Source organism: Ambystoma mexicanum, chromosome 8, assembly GCF_040938575.1.
Source record: "Ambystoma mexicanum isolate Mex_15411 chromosome 8, UKY_AmexF1_1, whole genome shotgun sequence".
Classification (NCBI taxonomy): domain Eukaryota; kingdom Metazoa; phylum Chordata; class Amphibia; order Caudata; family Ambystomatidae; genus Ambystoma; species Ambystoma mexicanum.
The window spans coordinates 1,017,410,376-1,017,431,933 of NC_090929.1; the positions used below are offsets into that span (position 1 = coordinate 1,017,410,376).

Sequence of the window (21,558 nt, forward strand, 5' to 3'; positions counted from 1 at the left end):
TGCAGAGGGGACAGGGGAGAGGGATAGGTGCTGATGCTCATGGAGAACTGCTCACGGTAAGTGCTAAGAGGAGAAGAACCTAAGTGCAACCAGCCGTGGGTAGGGTGAGCCCAAGTAAGTGCAGCAGAAAGACAGTAGCTGGGATGAGAGATCTTGGGGGTCAAAGCCCAGAGGACACATAAGGGCCCTGCACATCAGTCACGCTTCTGAAAGATTAGCAGGGAAGAGAGGAGGAGAAGGACAAGGTAAAGAGAAAGGTCTTGAGGCTTTTCCGGAACTTAAGGAGGTCATGCTCAAGACGCAGAAGGGAAGGGAGGCTGTTCCACAGGAGGGAGCCAGCCTAGGAAAGTGATTGCCCACCAGCTCTCTGTTTAGCAAAGCGCTCATCACACAATGGGAGTTGGTGCCAGAGGAACCGAGCAGCCTAGAAGGGGAGTATTTGGTCAGGAAGCGTTGAAGATGGAGTGGTCCCCGGCCCCAGATAGCCTTGTGGATGATACAGAGGGATTTGAATTCAATCCGTGCTGAGACCGGGAGTCAGTGAAGGCTTTGTAGGGCAGGAGAGATGCGGTCCCAGGGCTTGAGGCCAAGGATAAGTCTTGCTGCCCTATTCTGGGTTAGCTGGAGGGGGTTGTAGGGAGGAGAAAGGAAGATTAAGGAGGAGGCTGTTACAGTAGTCTAGCCTGTAGAGAACAAGAGCATGGGTAACAATGAGTCTCTGGGGGTAGATGGGGAAAGGTAGAGTCCCTTTGAGAAGTAAGTGCTGAAAGTGGGACTTCTTGACAATGTCCTGAATATGAGGGATGAAGGAAAGTCGAAGATGACTCGGAGAATCCTAGATTTAGTGGATGGGGGTTGGGGGGAGGGACCCATGGAAGAATGCCAGAGTGCAGGGAAGAAGTATGGTGCAGGGGACCCAATATGGAGAATCTCTGTTTTGCTGGCATTGAGGCAGAGGTTTATTAGCAGTGTACCAGACATGGAGGGCAGAGAGGCAGTCAGTCAGGGATGAAGTAGGGTGCAAGGGCGTCAGTGGGAAGTTTGAAGAAAAGTTGTGTATCGTCATCTTAGCACTGGAAGTTGGGGCGAGAAGGAGGGATTGGTGTGCAAACCCACCCCATTGCAAATTTAATATAACATGAACCTCTTTGGGAGAAGCCTTTTCCCCCCGTCTAGCCAGAAGTGCAGGTTTACCCAATCAGTTGGGAAGGAGGGTAGAGCAGGACGCAAGAGTAGTACTACAGGAAAAACAGTAAACCCGTATAGGTATAAAAACAGTGAACAGACCTTATTTCAGATACTTGACACTCCTATTGCTAATCTATGATCTACACCTGGTGGCAAACACACTCATTATGCTGCTTAGGGGCAGGGAGAAAAGGGATTCTTAAGCAGACAGGCAGGTGCATGCACACTCTTGGAAGTTCCCATGGCAGTACATGGGGTGAAAGCTGGTTCCCACAACCTCAAATATTATAGGGGACAGACCTAAAAACGAAAATGGTAGACATCTCATGTATTTGATTGCAAACAACTGGACAAATCATGTAGGCAAGCCAAGGTTGTGGTATAAAGACTATTAATTACCAGTTCAAACCCACAGGTGCAGCCAGAGAAGCAGCCCACATCAGAGACCACCAGAAATGGGTTGTCCTTACAGAAGAGCTGCAGCTTATAGATTCCAGCTGTTGGAGAGGGATGGAAGCAGAGCAGGATATCGATTAATGCAAGTCAATGGTATTGTACAGTAGAGGGGAACCTACAAAACCCCACTTTCCTTAAGGGGTATATCAAATCCCCAGGACCAAGGGACAAGTAATTATGGGGCCAGTCATGGTGAATTCGACCCCAGAACAGCGAGGGAACCCAGAAATGATGGAGATTGCTTTACAGGTCTGGACAAGAACAAGTTACTGGCAATGTTCTTTCGACTGGATGTTCCTCCCACGTATTCCTCATCTTTGATATTCGATATCCAGCTTGAGCGGCTCTGAGTTTTTTCCGGCAGAGGGCGCTGTGCAGTCGACTAGATGTCCCCAGAGGGCCTCCGTCTCTAGGATGTCATCGAAGGCACATATAGTACCCGCAGCACCCATTGGCTACAGTTCTGTTTTTTTCCTACAGTAGAAATAACCGCATAACCAGAGGATTGACCGTACTCAACTTTGAAGGAACAAAGGCTGTAATAGCATGGAAAATTCTACTGTGGGGTAGTTTGGGAGGGCGATGAGGAATACGTGGGAGGAACATACAGTCAAAATAATGTTACCAGTGGAAAGTAACTTGTTCTCCGAATGGATTAGGTCCTCCCACGTATTCCTCATCTTTGGTAGACTCCCAAAGCAGAATTGGATTTGGTGGTGGGAGTAAGAATTTCATTTTTAATGGTTTTCATGAACCGAATGCAGGACTGCTTTTCCAAAGCTCCCATTCTGACCGAGAGAAGACTCCAGGCAGTAATGTTTTGTGAACGTGTGAATAGTAGACCACGTTGCTGCCTCACAAATACCTTTTATCGATGCACCACATTGCAGGGCTGTAGAGGTAGCCATACCCCTGGCAGAATGGGCTCTTAATCCTTCAGGAGGATCTTAGCCTGCCAGTCTAACATTCAAAAATTGCCAGAATGATCCACCTGGATAAGGTCTGTTTTGTAACAGCCTGACCAAGTTTGTGTCCTGTATAGCCAATGAAAAGCTGATCATCAAATCAACATTTTGATAGCCTAGATCTATAAAAGCGCAGAGCCCTGCGAGGAACCAACCTGTACAATCTCTCCTCCTCCTTGCCATGATGAGTAGGGGGATAGAACCAAGGTAAAACATTTTCTGCCCTATGTTAAAATCAGAAATGATTTTGGGTAAGAATAAAGGCTTGACCCTCAGAACAACCCTATCCTTATGGAAGATAGTAAAGAGTGGCTTGGATGAAAGTGCCTGCAATTCACTCACTCTATGGGCTGAAGTTAGAGCTACCAAGAGAATGGTTTTAAAAGTTAACAACCTTGAAAAGGTTCAAAGGATGCACACATTAGACATTTTAGTACCATATTAAGGTCCCAAATTGGAACCTGCAAAGGAGAGGTGGGGGGGACACATTGGAAAGCCCCTTTAGAAATTGTGTCACCAGTGGAATCTTGAAATATGAAAATCCTTCTGACAAGCGCTTAAAGATGGATAGCGCTGCCAAATTGCCCTTAATAGTTCCAACCTGGAGCCCCAGATTGGCTACTTCCGAGCCCCGCTCTACTTGGGCACAGTAACTGGGGGGATCCCCCGCTTACCATTTCGGAAAGCAGGGGACACGTAAGAAAAAGAAAAAAAAAAGAAAAGCATCCTGCGGCGTCAGCTCCAACCCACGTTAGTGGAAGGAGCAGACACGGCAGGGATCACAGAGTGCGGGCGGCACACGCAGAAGTGTGCCGCCCTAAAGGTGAGTGGAGTGGGGGGGTTGGGAGGGGTAATGCAGGCCAGGGAAAGCGAGCACACTGATCAATATGATTACTGCGCCGCGCTGTAACTGGCGTCTGCATTTTCGGCCGTCGCATTCGGGCGGCGCAGTGATCACATAGGTCCAAAATAAGCATACTGAAGGTCCAATGACGCCATCCAGTTGGAGGGACTGAAGGATCTGAGAAAGTGTGACCATCTTGAACAGGTCCTTGCTTAGGAACTTCTTCAAGTAGCACCAGTCCAAGATGAGTCTCAGTCCTCCGCCCTTCTTGGGTATTAGGAAATATGGACAATAGCATCCCCCTTGTTCCTCTATGCTGCAGACACCGGCTCTATAGCACCTTTCTCTAGCAGGATTACAATTTCCTGCACAAAGAGCCTATCTGGAACCCTCAAAGAGTGCTCCCCAGTGGATTGCTCTGAGGTCTCTGAATGAAAGGAAGGCAGTGCACGTGGGCTATGGTTTCCAATGCCCAAGCATCCGAAGTAATGTCTCGCCATTCTTCTAGATGCTGAGACAGTCTGCCCCCCACTGGTTAATTGTGACTCAAGATCTGAGAGAGGTTTTGAGGTGACTGATGCAGTGGCAGATGGTAAAGATGCCCCTTCTTAAGCTGGCTTCGCACCTCTCCCTCGTGCACCATGAGGGAATCTTCTTTGGCCTCTTTGACCAGCCATTCCTATTGCTCTTCCAACTGAGTAGTAGTATCGAAAAGATCTATCCCTCCAAGGCTGTCCACTAGGGTGAAAAGGCTGAGGCTGCCTAAAAGCGGCACCTTAAGATTTGGCTACCACCTTTGAGGTCTGCAACTTCTCACGGCTCTCGTCAGCCTTGTTGCCAACAAGGTGAGACCAGTCAAAGGGCATTTTGAGGAGTCTGGATTACACATTCGGTGCAAACCCCGACTTCCTCAACCATGCAAATCTGCACAGAACGGTGCTAGTAGCCATGGCTCTGCTGATGCCGCAAGCAGAATCCAGACCCAGCTGAAGAGACTCACACATAGTCTCCAATTATGGCAAAGAATCTGTCTCTTTCTTCCCCTTCGGGAATGTGCTCTGCCGCCATGAAAATGCAGTCCCATAGAGTAAATGAGAATTTTGCAAGGGCACATGTGGAGTTGGCTGATTTGAGCGCCATACTCCCTGCAGAAAATACTTTCCTTGCCCATCCATCTACTCTTTTGTCATCCCTATCTGGAGGCATAGTAGGGTAAGCTGCCTGCTTAGAATATGCGGTAGCTGCCTGTACCACCAGACTCTCTGGAGTGGGGTGTTTAGACAGGTAGTGGGGGTCACTACTGGAAGGGTGGTATTTTTTGGTCAGATTTTTATTCAAAGCCGGATTCATTTCTGGCGTCTCCCAATTTGCTGCCACCGTTTTTTGGAGAGCAATATGGAAAGGCAGTATAGGATCAATCTGTGGACTCTTATCCAGGATGTCCATCAGATCAACCTGCTCAAATGGTAAAGGAGGCATACTCCACCCCATATATTCTACCACCTTGGACATTAGCTGCCTATATGAAGCATCAGCATGTTCCCAAGCTTCTGGCCTCCAAAATCTAGCTCAGGTGAGGCCTCTACTCCACTGGCCGTCTGTAAATTGTCATAAAGTTCTTTAAAACTTGATTCCTCCGAAATGAAGCTTTCAGGCACATTGGGTGTACCAAAATCCAGACCAAAGGGAGCATCATTGTCTGAGAGTTCATTCTCGTCATATATGGAGGTGAGAGACTTAAAATATTATTTTTCTCGGTAAAGGAACATATGTTTTTTAACGCATAACAGGTTTGACAAACTGTATTCGACGCTCAAGGAGTCATTGAAACCTTTTTTGACTTACATGGCGCCATAGGTTTAGATGGGGCACTCTACGTCGACGGTACACAGTTGCTGTCACAGGCGCAGCCAGCTTCAATAGCTTTGCTAGCGTCTATACTGCAGCTAGCATTTATGGCGCAGCTGGCGTTGTTGGCATCGCCGGCGTCGAAGGTGACGCTGATGTCGAGGCCTTAGCTGGCATCGAGGGCGCAGCAAGCGTCGATGACTTCGGCCTCGACTTGTGTTTATGCTTTCGGCTCGAAGGATCCTTCAATGACGTATCTGTCATGATCACATCCAGGGTTCATAGCCTAGATTCAGGAGTTCAGGCCAGGCAGGATTCTTTGTATGAATCAGTAGGTTTAGGTGGGTGTTAGCTTGGCACACTTGGCATTCTCACAATTCACAGCATTAAATAACCATAGACTTTCATAGGCATTCAATAGCTTTTCAATACCCATAAAATGGCCGCCCAGTGGGACATGGACAAGTTTCAGCAGAGTACTAGACATTGAACATTGAGGGCTACATAAGCCCCGCCTTCGCAGTAGCACGTGCTTTGCGTTTGGTCTGCTGACAGCGGTGTAACGCTACCGGCGCTTCTTCTCACAGAACCTGCGAAATCAAAGAAAACTGCTATTAATAGTTTGAATAGCTCACAGAATATTTATGGACTACAGACAAAAATTACCTGACCGAAGTTTTCGCTGCAGCAGTCTTCCAGTAGAAGAAATGTCTTCTGTCGCAGTTCCTCTTCAGTCATCAGTCTTCGCTCACAGCCGCAGCAGCAGTCTGAGGTTTTTATCTCTGTATCCGAAGACTTGCAATACAAGAGTACCTTAGTTAAAAAACGAACATTACAGAATTAAGAGTGAAGATATAATTCCTACACGCAAACGTACCTGAAGCTCCGTAGAGTTGTTTTCACCACAGTTGTTAACCGCGCTTCACAGTAGAAGGTTGTAGTTTTTCTCAGACAAGACGACTTACGCTGTGCAGCGGTTTCTCTTCCTGATTATGCACGCCTACTTACCTCAGTCAAAACACCTTCGGAATACCGAAGACTCCTTCACGCCAACTTAACACAAGAAAAGGCTTTCACATTCTTTTTCTTGAAACCCCAAACTCTTAAAGCTTTTTCCTCAGAGAATCTGCAAAAACGAAAGAAGAAATAATTATTCATTAAGAGAGATCTCTCCAACTTAGAAAAAACCTGTATTCCTCAGAGACATCAGCTTTTTTCATCTTGGTTCTCTTTAAGACACTTGCCTCCAGAGGTTTCCTGAGTTCAACAGCATCATATTCTTCAGAGCCTCAACATCAACGCGCCCCTGTATGACAGCAGGATGAAGAGCTCTCTAAACACAAAATACAGGTGAGGAGAGTGTGGTCTTAGAAATAGAGGGGAGTCATTTTCGGGGTGAAAGGTAGATCGAGTTCTAGTAGTTTACACCATTCTTATCAATTACAGCACCTCCTTTCTTAGAACTTCTCTTCCTGACAGGAGAAAACCCTTTAGGCATCAGTATAGCAGATCAACGGCTCTGGGAATCATTACGCTCCTGTGGAGTTCAGGTAAGCGTTACAGTATCATTGCATCGAGGTCCCACCGGCTCTCGATGAGGATCAGGCCTTTGTCTCGGGCTCGAGGGCGCACAGGATTTGGCTCGTGCCCTTTCCTTACCGGCTTGTTTGGAAGGCGCGGTAGGAGCATGGCTTGCCGTGGGTTTTTGATTTTCAAGCATTTTCAGCATTTCTGCTCTAAATGCTTCCCATTCGGCAGGTGTAGAGTTTTTTGTGGGACAAGATACCCTCTCAAGGGAGGCGTCTGATGATTAAGTCGAAGAAGGCGACTGATGGTGCCTCTTTTTGGACTTCCTCGATGACGATGAGGAGTGGTGGGAGCCACTTCTCGATCTAGAACTTTTAAATGTCTTCCTTCCAGGAGAGTCGACCTTCCGACTTGCCAGTTGAAGCTTTTTTGGTCGGGGGAGATGGACATTTTTGGGCATTTTGACCTATCACCAATTTCCCCTTTTGCTTCTTCTCGGCCTTTCCAGTCATCGACTGGCACTTGGAGCAGGCCGAGGTTGTATGCTCCACTCCGAGACACCACAGACATATCTAGTGTGGGTCGGTCAATGACATTTTCAAGTCACAATTTCGACACTTCTTGAACCCGGGTTTCGGGGTAGTCTGTGTCGCTGAGGAAAACATACTCTCGAATAATAAATGAAGCACGTCGTATTTTTCGAAGCATTAGCATAAGAGGAAAAACGGAACTGAAGCCAACGGGCGCTGCGCGTGCTATATATGTCTTAAATAACATCATATTCGAGATGAGGCCAGCGAGGGACATCAGTCGACTCCATCGACGCACGGCGCCCTCTGCCGAAATGGTTTTCCGAAGCAACTGAAGCTGGATATCGAATATCAAAGATGAGGAATACGTGGGAGGACACAATCCATTCGAAGTATTCTGGTTCTAAGGAACTTGAACCCTCAACCAGTGATGAACCAGATGAACAAACGAAGGAAGAACTCATGAATCCAGAAGAGTAACCCACAGCCAGAAGCTACTTCAGTAGTGGAGAAGATACCAGGAGAACAGAGGAACACAAGGGTTCAGAGCTGCTCAAGTGGCAAGAGAGAGCAGCCAGTAAAGAATGAACCCACGACAGGAGCAACTGTTGAAGGGGACCCTGAACTGCTCAAGTCATCTCTGATAGTAGTAGAGACGCACAACGCATTCAAGACAGGGAAACACCCACTTTGTGGCCCTCAGTAGAGAGTATTTTTCAGGCAGACAGCATTGCATCGGCCACAAAACTGGCCCAAGATGAAAACAGCAGTCCAACAGCAAGAATGACTAAGAGGTGCCATCCAGTGGCAGGGGCTATGGGGATAAGGAAGAGGCCAGGATGGCTTTCCAGCTGCTTTAGAAACAGAGCAAGGACAAAGGAGTCTGTGTCCAGCCAATATGGCCAAACAAAGTGCTCAGCAGCTAATCTTCACAGCCATCCTCTATAAATTCGGTAAATATTTCAGGAATGCACAGGGTCTCCCCACTGAGAACTTTCACACAGGATGTAGTTTGGGGCAGACAACCAGGTTAACCGAGTTTAAACCGCTTTGGAGAGTGCTTGGCTGGGCTCAGGGCTAGTCCATGTGAGCACAACAGCCATTTTAGACTTTCCTGAGGAGTTCACACAGACAAAGGAATGTCCCATAACAAAGCAGATGGGAGCAGGACAAACAAAACCACATTAGTACCCCAAAGGGTGGCACATGATGCCTTGAACTACTAATGCAGTAAAAATAGGAAGCACCCCTGGTGAAGCCAAAACTAAATTACAGCTGCCATAAACCCACCCCATAACACTTGTAAGGATGCAGTCATCCTGGGACCAGAATGAGGTCATTGAAAATTACCCCTGCCCTGGTAGGCAATCTAAGCAGCATGTCACCAAAAAAGGATTGCAAAGACAGGAAGACCTTAATAGAAGTCCCTCTGTGTATAAGAATAAAGTCAAGAAACCAGCCAAAATGATTAGAGGACCCACAAAGTCAGTCAGGAGAACGCTAAAAAATTGGGTTGTGCCCTAACACACGGCACACCCTGCCATGAACACACGTGTTGGCTTATAGGAATTTTACCCCATGTGCCTCACGCCGTGTTCAGTGGAAAAAGGCCAGGTCTAGTTTTTGGCAATTTCCTTGCAAACTGGGAGATTGTATATTGTTGTAGGACCTGTAAGGAAGGCATGGTATCAATAGTAACGCAGATGGGTCCACAGGTGTTTACTGAAATTCAACAAGGGTATGAAAAACGCCTGTCTAATCCTAAAACTACAGAAGGGAGCAAGATACGACCATCAAATAATAACGCAGCCCTAGGGATGTCTTGCCAAAATATAAGGGCCTATACTAAAAAAAAAAAAAAAACTATTGCCAATATTTACCTCTAAATACAAATAATGTGGAGTAGTGTTTATATAAAGATAGAAGTGGTAAAAAAAAATGATATGCCAGGATGTTCAGGACTTCGGCCTCCGTTCCCCACATTTTTAGCACAGGACAATGTGGTTCACTTGAGCGTAGCATATCGCTGGCTTCTTTAGCACGAGGATACAGTTCAATCATAAGCATCAGGGCCTTCTGTGCCCAAGTCTCTGTGCCCATCAAAGTCTCTTCATTCAGAGGGCCTGATATGACAAAACAAACTATAAGTTCTTTTCCTCTTACAAGTACTCAATTCAGCTGATTCACTACTCACCCAGGATCCCCCTCAGCCAGGCTCAGATCCTCTTTCACAAAGTTCATAGCATATTCTTTCTTGGGTGACTCACGATTCACCCTGGAATCCCATAAGCCGGGTTCAGATCTCAGACCCCCCCTCAGACGGGCACAGATCCCTTTCTTAACCCAATTAGTCTCCCTCAGCCGGGTTCGAACCAATTTCAGTTAGCATAAGGTATCGAAGACTTTCGAATGTACACAGGGTTTGGCTTGACCCGCTGCAGGACCACTTCGATTTCACAATTCCTTTTTACAATTACCACCTTTCAGTTGGATACCTAACAGAGACCTTCTAATGAGCACCCACATGGCACCAGACCACACTGTTTACGGTATCTGTATTGGCTTGAAAGGTTCAGTCACTTATCTGCTGTTTAAATCATATTTGCGTCGCTTTTCACATATACTTCACACACTATTCTCTCCAGTTTTCTCTATAAAATGTTGCCGCTTGCAACCTTGGCTTCAACACAGGCTGGTCTGGTATCAGTCTCCCCAACTCACCTGCTGTGCCGACTTCATGGGCGCTGCTTTGTTGTGGGAGCCAAGGACAGTACCACAGCTGCAAACGATCCTCCCTGCCTTGGCTATCGACGCGGGAGAGCCCCAGGTACCTCCTACACACAGTACAAGTTTCTTCAGCTTTAATTCCAGGTCTTACGTTTCTTATTCTTGAAGGCTCATGAAAGTATCAGTCTTTCTCTAAAAAGGTCAAGGGTACTTCCTTGTAACCCTCTTCGGTCTTGCCGTCTTTATCCTTGTATTAAACTGCCATCTTGGAAATGCTGCTTCCTTGTGTGCTTTGCCTTGCTCAGAGTGTGCTTTCGTGCTCCGCCTTTTATCCGGGTGCGATAGTGCAATGTAAGTCAGGTGTGTGTAATGATCAGTAAATGCCTGACCCTGCCTAACCGTTGTATTGGGACATGTCAGGTTTATGGCTCGGGTTTTAGTCCGTTTTCTCTCACAGTGAGCTGTCCAGGAGAAAGTGTTTGTGTCAGAAAGTGGAGGTGGGGGGGGGGGGGGGTGGGTTGAGTTCCTAAGTATCCTACCTGGTAGGATGGGAAAAGGTGTTACAGGGAACGGGATACTGCATCTTGCCGTCTGGAGTCCCACTTCCACTCCCCGAAGACCCCTCATCCAGGTGATCCTCCCGCACTGGTCCACCCCCAGGAACTGGATCCAAAAGAGATGGCCGTTTCTGGCCACCTGGATGACAGATCCCAAGGTACTAGCGGGTGAGATGCCTCCAGGTTTCCCACAGACTAATGGATCCAAAACTATGGAGGCATCAAACACAGCAACATGAATTTAATCAGGGGCTAGGTGTTATTCAGTTTGACTTGATTAAACGCTTGTATTTCAGCCTATAATTGTATTAGAGAGAGTTTATTATTAACAGTGCAATGGGATTGAAGTGCCAGGCCATAAACATACTCTGGACACAACATTTGGCTATATAGGAGATGTACTGTGCCTCGGCCAAAACTTGTTAGTAGCCAAATAGGCTGTCCATTTGAGGCTAGACCAAATGAGCTTCATTTGTGCCGATAACCTGTTTAAGAGTAAAGAAGTGGTTACAAAGTGAGCATTCCAACGTCTCCAGGTCCAACATCTCTTAGGTAGCTCAAATGTCAACTACGTATAGAACTTCTCATACAACTTTTACATGATATGCTCCAAGCAGTGCAGAGGCTACAGGGGAGGTGAACTGGAGGAGGAAGGTCTGGGCGGTACCAATTGATAGCAATTAAAGAAGACACAGGTGGTTACAGATGTGAGCTTTGTTCGTTCTTTTATTTCTTAAAGTGACAGCATCTCAGGGCGGACGCATCTCTCATCTCTGGCTGAACATAATTCCCACCTCATTGTGAAGGGAGAGCAGGGTGTAACAGCACCCTAATTCTTATGAGAATTTGAGGAATCTATTTGAGGTACTTGTGACGTAGAACTCTGCACCCTCTTTGTTCTCGTACTTGAATTTTGAAGGTCGCAGGAAAAGGGGTAACAATGGAGTCCTCGATTCCTCTACTACATTGGGAAGGGGCAATTTACAAACATGGTTACCCTTGGGGTGTGTCCACGAGGACTGAAAGGCACAACTTTGAGAAGAAGGAGGGAAACAGGGATTAACCCATGACCGGATGAGCAAGCTGTTAAGGATAATTAAAGCGAAGATTGACATTGGCCCTGATTTGAAAAAGACGTTGCATACGTCGAAACACGTGTTATCACTAAAGGGAACTGGATTTCTACATAAATCAACACTGTGTGAATCCAAAACAAACTTTGTGTGATCTTTTTCATTTCAATTGAGTTCAAACAAATGGGCACATGAACTCACCCCAATTCTTAGTTTGGCCTGTGGATGGAAACAACATGAAGGAACATTCCATTCTCGACACCTTCCAGTCTGGTTTCAGGTCCGGTCACGGGACTGAAACAGCACTATTGGCTGTTTGGAATGACATCCTGAGGGAGTATGTTGATTATGCTGGATTTGTCAGCAGCCTTTGACACGGTCGGCTGATCTATTATTGACCAGACTTCTGTCGCCCAGGTGTCAGAGGCTGCCTTGAAATGGTTCTCTTCCTTTTTGAAAAATCGTACCCAACCTGGGAGGTTACTTCTCTGAAGCTCTCCCAGTATTATATGGAGTTTCACAGAGATCATCATGATCACCAATACTCTTTTATATCTGTTTTAGGACAGCGATGGACATCTTCTCTAGGTTTAACCTGAAATACCATTCATATGAAGACGACACGCAAATATATGTCAGACTAAAATCAGCACCCGAATAACAGAGCATGCCTTGGCCTGTGATGAAGATCTAAAAGACTAGATAGTGGAAAGCAAGCTTCAGTTAAACCCCACCAAAACTGAGGTATTTGGACCAAAGCAGCAAATACCATGCCTCTACCCCTTGTCCAGCTGTTTTTGACTCAGCCACATCCTTCTCTTATAAGGTTAAGAATTTAGGCTGTATTTGGCAAGCATCTTTGGGCAGTAATTCCCATGTCTCAGAGGTAGTCAAATCTGTCCATTTTCAAATTAGACTCCTGAAACCCATTTCACCGCTGGTCTCAAACAGATCGTGCAATGATTGTAGGTACTATGGTAAACTCAAGATTGGAATGGCAGACTGCTACTTGGATCCCCAGATTGACAACTGCAATGACTCTAGGTAGCTCAGACCGCTGTATTTTCCAAAAAGAGATTCCATCTCCAAGTACCGTTAAACACTGCACTGGTTGCCAGTGCGGCAAAGAATTCAATTCTGACAACTATGCCCGATGTTCAGGTGCATTCAAGGAACCGCAACCAGGTATCTGATTTCAAAAATTAAGATCTATCAATCAGCGCATACTTTGCGCGCCTCTGGGAAAAAATCTCCTTGCTGTCCCTTCATCCAAATTCCTCTCCCGGGGAGACCGGTGCTTCTCCATCAGGGACCCCCAACTCTGGAATGCACTTCCAGCAGAACTGTGGAAGATGTCATTGTATATTGCTGTTCAGGAAAAATGGAAAACATACTTGTTCCAGTGATTGATGGGTTCTGTGACTGTGTCCCGTTGTGAGCAAAGGATTTTAACATCTGCGCCTAGATGCAGTTTACTGCTTGGTTCCAAAAGTATATGCGCATTACAAATCCCTAATCTAATCTAATCATGCATATAACCATCATAATCAGCTAAGAAAAATTAAATGGTTGAATTATGTACTTCTCCATGTCTGCCACAATACTAATCAGGCGTTTAGCTATAAACTTGAAGTAAACCCTTAGATTTTGTACATCGCCACTTAGTCAGAAATTCCAGGTTTGCTCATTTTATTGTAACATCTGTCAAAAATGTCAAGGATTGCCAAAGAATTTGCAGCTGGTATTCACTGCAAAATGGTACCTTTTTATCATTGACGTCCGGGTGCATGCTTTTTATCCAGTGCGTAAAGGAAGACATTATCAGGGTGTAACTATATAATCTGGTGTATTTTACTGTATTTTATGTTAATAGAAAAAACTATTGTTAAGGATCTTGCTCTTTTTACGTGGAGGAGTAGTAACCTTATACAAAAGCTCACAGAATTTGTTAAAAGTTCAACATAGTACATACGGCCAATTGTTGTATATGTGCTCCTCATTGTCTTAGATTCCACCTATGGATTTTGGACACAAATATATAATGTTGAGGGATGTCAGAGAAATAGATTTCACATGCAGCATGATTCGAAGTAGACATGAGCTCATAAAATAAAGTGTAGTGAAGTCAAAGTTTGAAACGTACGCACAAAATATTACTGATATACTATTACATACCAATAAATATTACAATTAATAATTACATAATACATAAGTTTAAAAAAAGAAGCCATGTATTTTGTTAGAGAAATAGTGCATCATTGCCTGGAAGATTAACTTATTGTTGTATACGTAAGGCAAAAGCTCCCTCTAGTGGTGATAACAGGCAAAGCGAGCAGGACGGCTTTGTATAAACCTACATCTCAGCCAGTGTCACAATGCCTTTTAGTGAATATGGGCACTCCAATCCCTTCTAGATTAACTGGAAACGTTTAAAGGGTGATGAATTGATAATTTAAAATGAGACCCTTTCCACCTGTATCAATAATAAAACTTCATCCCCAGTCCAGAAGTGGTGTAGGGCAATTCAAAAGAGGTAGACAATTTAATAGTAACAGACCAGCACTCACTGAAATGTACTGAAGAGATCATCCAATGGAATATCCATGTCACTAGCGTAAAACTAGAAACCCTAGGCCTTGAAACAAAACACCAACAGTTGGTATAAACGAAAGACATACAACTGATGCAGATGTTATATTCTAAAAAATGAAAAGGACAAAGGAACTCTCTATCAGAACCCCGCGAACATTAGGAACAGTGTTTACAGATCCTCACATGAAAGTGTACCAACACAAACACATATTGACATTTTGGGATGTCTGTCACAATAGTGATGAAAAAAAATATTACTTCTCTAGATATTAATGCTTGCGTTAGTCATTTTTGTCAAATAATGAGGAATGGACAATTTAATAGAGTATTCCAGGATCCTGCAGAATTTTAGAAAGTTATTCATTCAAAAGCTTGAGAACTGGAGACCCATTCTCATATCCATATTCGGTACTGAGTGGAAATGTCGTTTAAAAAAAAAAGAAAAAGATTTTCTAAGCCTGATTTAGAAAGACTTCTGTGACTGCACAGAGAAATCTTTCTAAATCTGGCGCAGGGGGAGGCTGAAAAGTAATATTGGGCCAATATTAAAAGCCGAACCAAACCGGCTGAAAAAAAATTGTCTTTTTTGTGTGCTGCATTTAATATTCGACAATATCACATAGAAGACCATATTCACAGAAAGGGCTGTGAACAATGACATTTTCGATTGAATATTCGTAACAGAAATTAAGTTATGAGTAGTATTAAGCTCTTTGTGGATGTGAAGGCCATAATGTGCAAACCGGGATGTTTTAAGTATGCTTTTTTTAACACCTTTGTTGATCAACTTATGTATTCCTGTAATGTACTGTAAGAGTGAAAATAAAAATGTATTCATTTTTAAAATTGGAAAAAAAACACCTCATTGTACCTGGCAAGTTAGGTATTAGAAGTGACCATCCATTCTATTTAGGATATCAAAAACTGGAGTGTTTATTTATTGATTTACTGGGCATTTGTAAGGCGCCTATACACAGATGTTTCCAGGCGCCACAAGACAAGATGGGAAGGGTGGACAAGGGAATAAAAAAAGTAGAACAACAAAAAACGGTTATATTGGCCTTGTTACTGTGCAAGTGCATGACAAGGTGGTAAGTGGAAGGGGGAGAAGGAGAAGTGCAGGAGTGGGGGTACCCCCAAGGGTGGGACAGGCAAATGCTGGTCGGGCCAGGGCAGTAAGTGCTAGGGGAAGGGAAGGGAAGGGAGGATGAGTGTGGTGGACAGGGAGGACCAAGTTGGGCGAGTCTGGGGAAGGAGGCCCGAGAGCAAGTGCTGGCAAAGGATGCTGGGGGGAATGGTAGGGGTGGCCTGGTCCCTGTATGGCTCTGAAGGGACCAGGCACCGATCGCAGCGCCAGATGGAGAGTTGGCAAGTGAGTGCGAGAAGGAAGGAAGAGGAGAAAAGGAAGGTCTTGAGAGGTTTCCGGAACTTATGAAGATCTGGCTCAAGTCTGAGGTGGGGAACAGGCCGTTCCAGAGGGAGGAGCCAGCTGAGGAAAGGAATCTACCTCCCGCTCTCGGCTTGGAGAAGCGTTTGACCTGCAGAGAGTTGGAGCCAAAAGACCGCAGGGCTCTGGCCAGGATGTATTTAGAGAGGGGAAAGCTGGATGTTAGAGAGGTTGCAGGCCCCAGACAGCCTTGTGCATGAAGCAGAGGGTCTTGAATGTGATCCTTGCGGTCACCGGGAGCCAGTGGAGAGATTTGAGGGCTGGAGAGATATGGTCCCTGGCCTTGAGGCCAAGTACAAGTCTTGCAGCCTATTTTGGATTAGCTGAAGGGGGCGAAGGGAGGAAAGAAGCAGGTTGAGAAAAAGACTGTTGAAGTAGGCAAGCCTAGAGAGAACCAGGTCTCTGGAGACATTGAGCTTCTGGGGGAAGGTGAGGAAAGGTAGAATGCCTCTGAGGAGGTGCAACTGAAAATTGGACTTCTTGGCCAGGTCCATAGCATGTGGAGAGAAAGAAAGGAGGAGTCAGAGATGATCCCAAGGTTTTTTGCCTCACAAGTGGGTGAGAGCAGAGGACCCAGGGAGTCAGACCATAGAGTGGGGGGTGGGAGGGGAGCAAGGAGCAGGCGCACCAATGAGAAGGATCTCTGTTTTACTGGCATTAAGGCAGAGATCGTCAGCAGAGCACCATACCTGAATAGCAGTCAGACAGTCCGGTATGAGAGAGGGGAGAGGAGGAGGAGGAGGAGGTGGTAGAGGAAGGCAGCTTGAAAGAGAGCTGGATGTCATCTGGGTAACACTGGAAATGAGGGGAGAAATTAGTTATCAGGTGGGCCAAGTAGATGTTGAAGAGCCAAGGCGATGGGGTAGATCCCCGAGAGACGCCACAGGTAGAGAGTGAGGTGGAGGAGAGAAAAGGGCCCATTTGCACTTGGGATGGTCTGTTGAATAGGAAAGATGTCAGCCACGCCAATGCCCTGTCCCTGATGCCTAGGGTATCCTGGAGACGGTTTATGAGGGTGGAGTGGCTGACTGTCAAAAGCAGAAGAGAGATCAATGAGGATCAGAACAGAGGGTGTGTTAGAATCCAGGTTGGAGAGTAGTTCTTCACAGGTGTTACAACAATTTGATATTTGAAAGCCTGCTCACATGAGACAAATGAATATTAAGTTTGGTCGGTTTGCCTTAATACCTGTAATTGATCATTACAAAAACAAATATACAATTACATGTGGATTGAAAATTCTCCAACTTGTTGACTGGGTCAAGTTGAGCATATTTGAAGGAATACTTTGGAGGATATTCTTAACTCTCCCAAATTGTGTGCCTGCTTCAGCGATCCAATACAAATTAGGTCTCTTATCCATGCAGGCATGGGTTAAGTGGAAATTCCTCACCATCTATCGTAAGATGTTAGACCTCCAAAAAACACTCATATGATCAGATCTATATCTGATCATATGCCAGGGATCCGTAAGAAGGATCAATGATTTTTAGGGCTGGGCAAGCCTGATGGGGCTCAGGCATGCCCAAGTCCCACCTAGAGCTTTGGCCTGCCTCCCTATTGGGTCAGTGCCTGCTCAAAGCAGGGGCCAGCCACGTGCCCCACCGGGTGCCTGCCCACTCATTAGCTTTAAAAACAAAAACAAAAAAAGACGTGCTCCTGGTGTGACGAGAGCACTTACACGAGCGTGTCTGCTCGTCTTCCAGTCTCTCCCCAGTCAATCCTCCCCCAGCCACTTATTGATTGGCTGAGGCAGGACAGAAAATCTGGCGGCCGGAACGGTATGTCAGGCAGACGCGCTGCTGGAAGGGCTGCTGGCACACCAGGAGCACGTCTTTTTAGGTCCCACTCCAGCCACTCATTGATTGGCTGGGGCAGGACTGTACCACAGTTCCTGGTGGTGGTGTGAGGCAGCAGCGAATTCAAAAAGGTAAGTGAGTCCCTTTGTTCCCCACTCACTCATTTCCTTGGCCTTCCTAGTACCCCTTACCCGTTTTTTTACCCCCACACCTTTAGCTGCCCCAGATCCATTTTGCCCCTTTTCTTGACCCAGTTCTATTAGCCCCTTTTGTTGCCTTTTAGCTGCCCCAAGACCATTTTGCTCCTTTTCCATATGCCTGAGTACAATTTAGCCCCCTTTGATGCCCTCTTCAGCCCCTTTTCTGGCCTCAGTTAGCCCTTTTTGTTGCTCCTATCCCCTTAAGCCCCTATTGATGCCATAGTATTGTTTAGCTCGTTGTGTTGCCCTGTAGCCCCCTTTCTGCCCCTAGCCCCTTTTATTGCCCCCAGTCCGGCTTAACCCTGTTCCTTGCTTCTAGCCCCCTTTAGCCCAGTTTGTTGCTGCTCAAACCATTTTCTTGCGCCTTTTACCCCTTTTAATGCCCCAAGCCCCTGACAAAGCCTCCTGCCCCATTTTGCATGGTGATTTCCCGGTCTCGGCTCCTATTTGGCCCTAAGAGCCAGGCTACACCCCCATGCTGAGCCCTGGCTTGGCACTTACTATGAATTCCCTGGCTCGTCCCAGGTCTAATGATTTTACAGTAAAATTAAATTATATTTTGGTATTTTTGCATGTCACTCTTAATGATTTTTTTTTTTAAACTCTAGACGCAAAAGTGAAACTGTGGCACATAGATATGTGCATAACTAGGGAGGAAATATCGAAACGTGAACTTTTTTTAACTTAGGAAATAGTGAGAAGAAATCTGGCCTTATTCCAATTTATCAAAATGTCATAATACCTTATGTGGCGCTCCCTTTAAGACAGCGCAATTTATCCTCTTTCCTACTCAGGCGATTCGTAGAACATGTGGACAAATAACCCTCAGTAAAAGAAATTGTAGATTATGTAAACATTTAGATGAAATTGAAAGCCTGAAATATTTGTTATTATTTTGTAAGCTTTGTAAAATCAACAGCTATTGCTATTTAGAGAATTGTATCTGATGTATCGTTTTTATCATCTGAAACTTATTTTATTCTTTTTTTTTATCATTCTTATGAATTGATGTGTATTATGTTTTGTGTACGTTTTATTGTAAACTAATGCATACATTGAAAAATGGGTGCATTAAACATTAGCACATTAAAAGATTTCTATAAAAGAAAGGGATAAAATGCTTTAAAAAGGAAAGTGGTAGAAACAGAAACAAAAAACTAAGTCGAAAGAGTCTCAGAAGGGGTACAATAGTACTTACCAATGTAATTCACACACTCTGATAGACTTCTTGAAGCAAAAGGACCTTCATATGCGGTCTTGCTCTTATCGAACAAATACACCATATAGCTGTCCCAGCCCCTCTGGAAGAAAGGGAAGTGGGAATTATGAAAAGGAACAATAGTGAGACATTTCAACAGCAATGGGGGTTAGACACGACCTATTTTACTAAAGGGGACACACATTTTCTCTGAAGTAAATTTAGTGCAGAGCAAAAAGGAACCAAGCAAAGGAGAATGCGGTCCGAGCCTTGGAGAAGGGAGAAAGGACAAAAAAAATAAAAAGTCGCATCGGTACGGACACTGTACCATGCAAAAAGCAAAGAGGGTTGCATGTCATGCCAACGGATTGTCCATGGTAACATACATGGGGGTTCAGTGTGTCTTGCACTGTGAAGGAGGAAGATGGGCATTCTGAAAGATAGACACATTTGTAAAATGCAATTCCATAGACGTCTTTTTAAAAGTGTGCACTTTGGTCATTTACCTTTGGTCAAAATTGACCAATTACATATACCTGCCTATGTATACATGGGGGTTGAGGAGAGTTGGCTCGGTGGTCGGTCCCCATTAAAGAAAGAAAACTAGTTTGAATAAATGTTGACAAAACACACACAAACATAGCTCACACGTTTAAAAATGTTTCCACAACAATTCTTAGCAATAGGCGGGAAAGGGCAGGCCCTGTACTTTGCTGGCAGAGTTGAGAGTGGGCACATAGTGCCTTGCAGAGAGATGAGGCAAGGGGTTAGAGGGAGTTGGGAGAGGCATAACCTTAAGAAGCAGGAGACTATTTATTTTACACACAATGCCTTACAAAACACCCCCTCCCTCAGAAAATGGCAGGGAAGCATGCCTAACACCCTGAGAAAGTTAAGTGTACCCCCTGAGGCAACAGATGCTACGGTGTACCAGAGGATAAAAGGTGCATAGCAAAATGACAGAAGTCGGACTACAGAAAAATTACAACATATCTAGATCTATATTTCATAGGGATGCAGTGGCCAACATATAGTTAAGGCGAAACATATGAACCACAGACCTGTGTGAACATTTCATTGCTAATCACTTTTGAATCACTGGATGAATGTGGCTGGGATCAATTGCCTGGCAAAAACTCATCCCCTTCTCTATCCCCCCCCCCCCCGACCCCCCACAACTGTTGAATTTGGGACAAATGTGTCAATTGTTTGAAAAGGTATTAAGTATAGAAACAAATCTGTTTTGGAATAAGCCCATCCATTTTTATTTTAGTAGAAAAAGCTCTATCCTTCTAACAGTTGGAACGTGAAAACCATTAGACGGATCTGGTCAAATAAGAAATAAGTTGGGCACAAAGCAATGCAGATATTTGTGTTTGTGGTTTGGTGTAAATTCATACATCAGTTTCTTACAAATATGAAAGAAGTAGGTGCCCTCTGGTCTATAAAAACCAAAACATCCCGGTGGGGTGTGGCTAGGCAGCACACGATGAAGATGTGTCTGCTATGAGCTCCGCCGACGGGCCCCCTAATTCGCGTTCGTTATGCAGCCCTGTGCGTGCGTTTCATCCCAGTGTACGCAAAACTGAAGATTAATGCGGCGTGACCCCGCGGATCGCGACCTGGAGCAGAAATAAACCGTAAAGCGGATGAAATTACTGAAGCGAGTTGGAGTCCCTTGGCGATGATGGCTGTATCTAAGATGGCGGTGCGCGCCACTTCGCTATCCCGGTGGGGATCCTGATGGCGGAAGCTGCGGCCCGCCACTGAAGACGAAGAGACCCTGGTGGTCCCCCTCTGCTGGGGTGGGGGAGACCCATCCCACTGGAGACTTTTTGCCGGCTGGTTGCGTGTGTTCCCGGCGAGAGGGTGGCCCCCCTGTCCCCTGATCGGCGCATCCGAGGCTCCGGGGAGGAGGAGGGGTTTGGGCCTGCGCCGGAGCGGGAGACGGAGGCGGCGATCCATTACGATCGCTGTGGAGACCCGCCGCCGTGAATGAGGAGACCCTCGGAGCCCTCCCCCGCCTCATCATAAGGAAGGCGCTTGTGGCACAGACCGGACCCGAGTTGCTGCTGGAGTGGTGGAGCCTCCTCCCATTAGAGGCTCCCTCTGACTGCCCGTGTGTGCTCCCGGCGGCGCTTTAAAGACTATGGGAGGATTGCGGTCCGGGCCCTGTGCCGGCGCGGGAGGTGGAGGCAGCGATCGGTCACGATCTTGAAGGGGAGTCCGGAGGCTTGGAGCGTACTGGCGGCCGGTGAGGAGCGCCGTGCCTGGCCCGGTCTGGATCCGGCCGTTCCAAAGAAAGGATTGGAGGTGAGGTGCTGGGTCCCCTGGGGAGGTGTGGACTGTCTAAAGACTTGGGATGGCCCCCAGGGGCAGAGAAGCGGAGTTGGGGGACTGATATTGAGCTCCTACGCAGTGTGGGGAGCGGAGAGGGAACGCTCATGAGACTGCTGGCTTTTGTCTATGATAACTACTGGTGATTATAACGGGATTCCCACACTTCATCGCACAGCCCAACCCTGACCCATTCCTGAGCACTCAATATTGCGCGCCTCCTCTGTTTAGCACTGAAGACTCCAGTCTTGCTGTTCCTGGGGTCCCTTG

The 21,558-nt window shown here is 46.0% G+C and overlaps 1 protein-coding gene across 1 annotated transcript in view; it reads right to left on the reverse strand.

Moving 5' to 3' along the window:
• LOC138472665 (inhibitor of nuclear factor kappa-B kinase subunit alpha-like) overlaps window positions 1-21,558 on the reverse strand; it is a 1,781,717-nt gene that overhangs the window by 778,291 nt on the left and 981,868 nt on the right. The window contains exon 11 of the mRNA XM_069610956.1: window positions 18,952-19,054. Within this exon, the coding sequence (XP_069467057.1) occupies window positions 18,952-19,054 (103 nt within the window). The remainder of the gene's footprint in view (window positions 1-18,951; window positions 19,055-21,558) is intronic.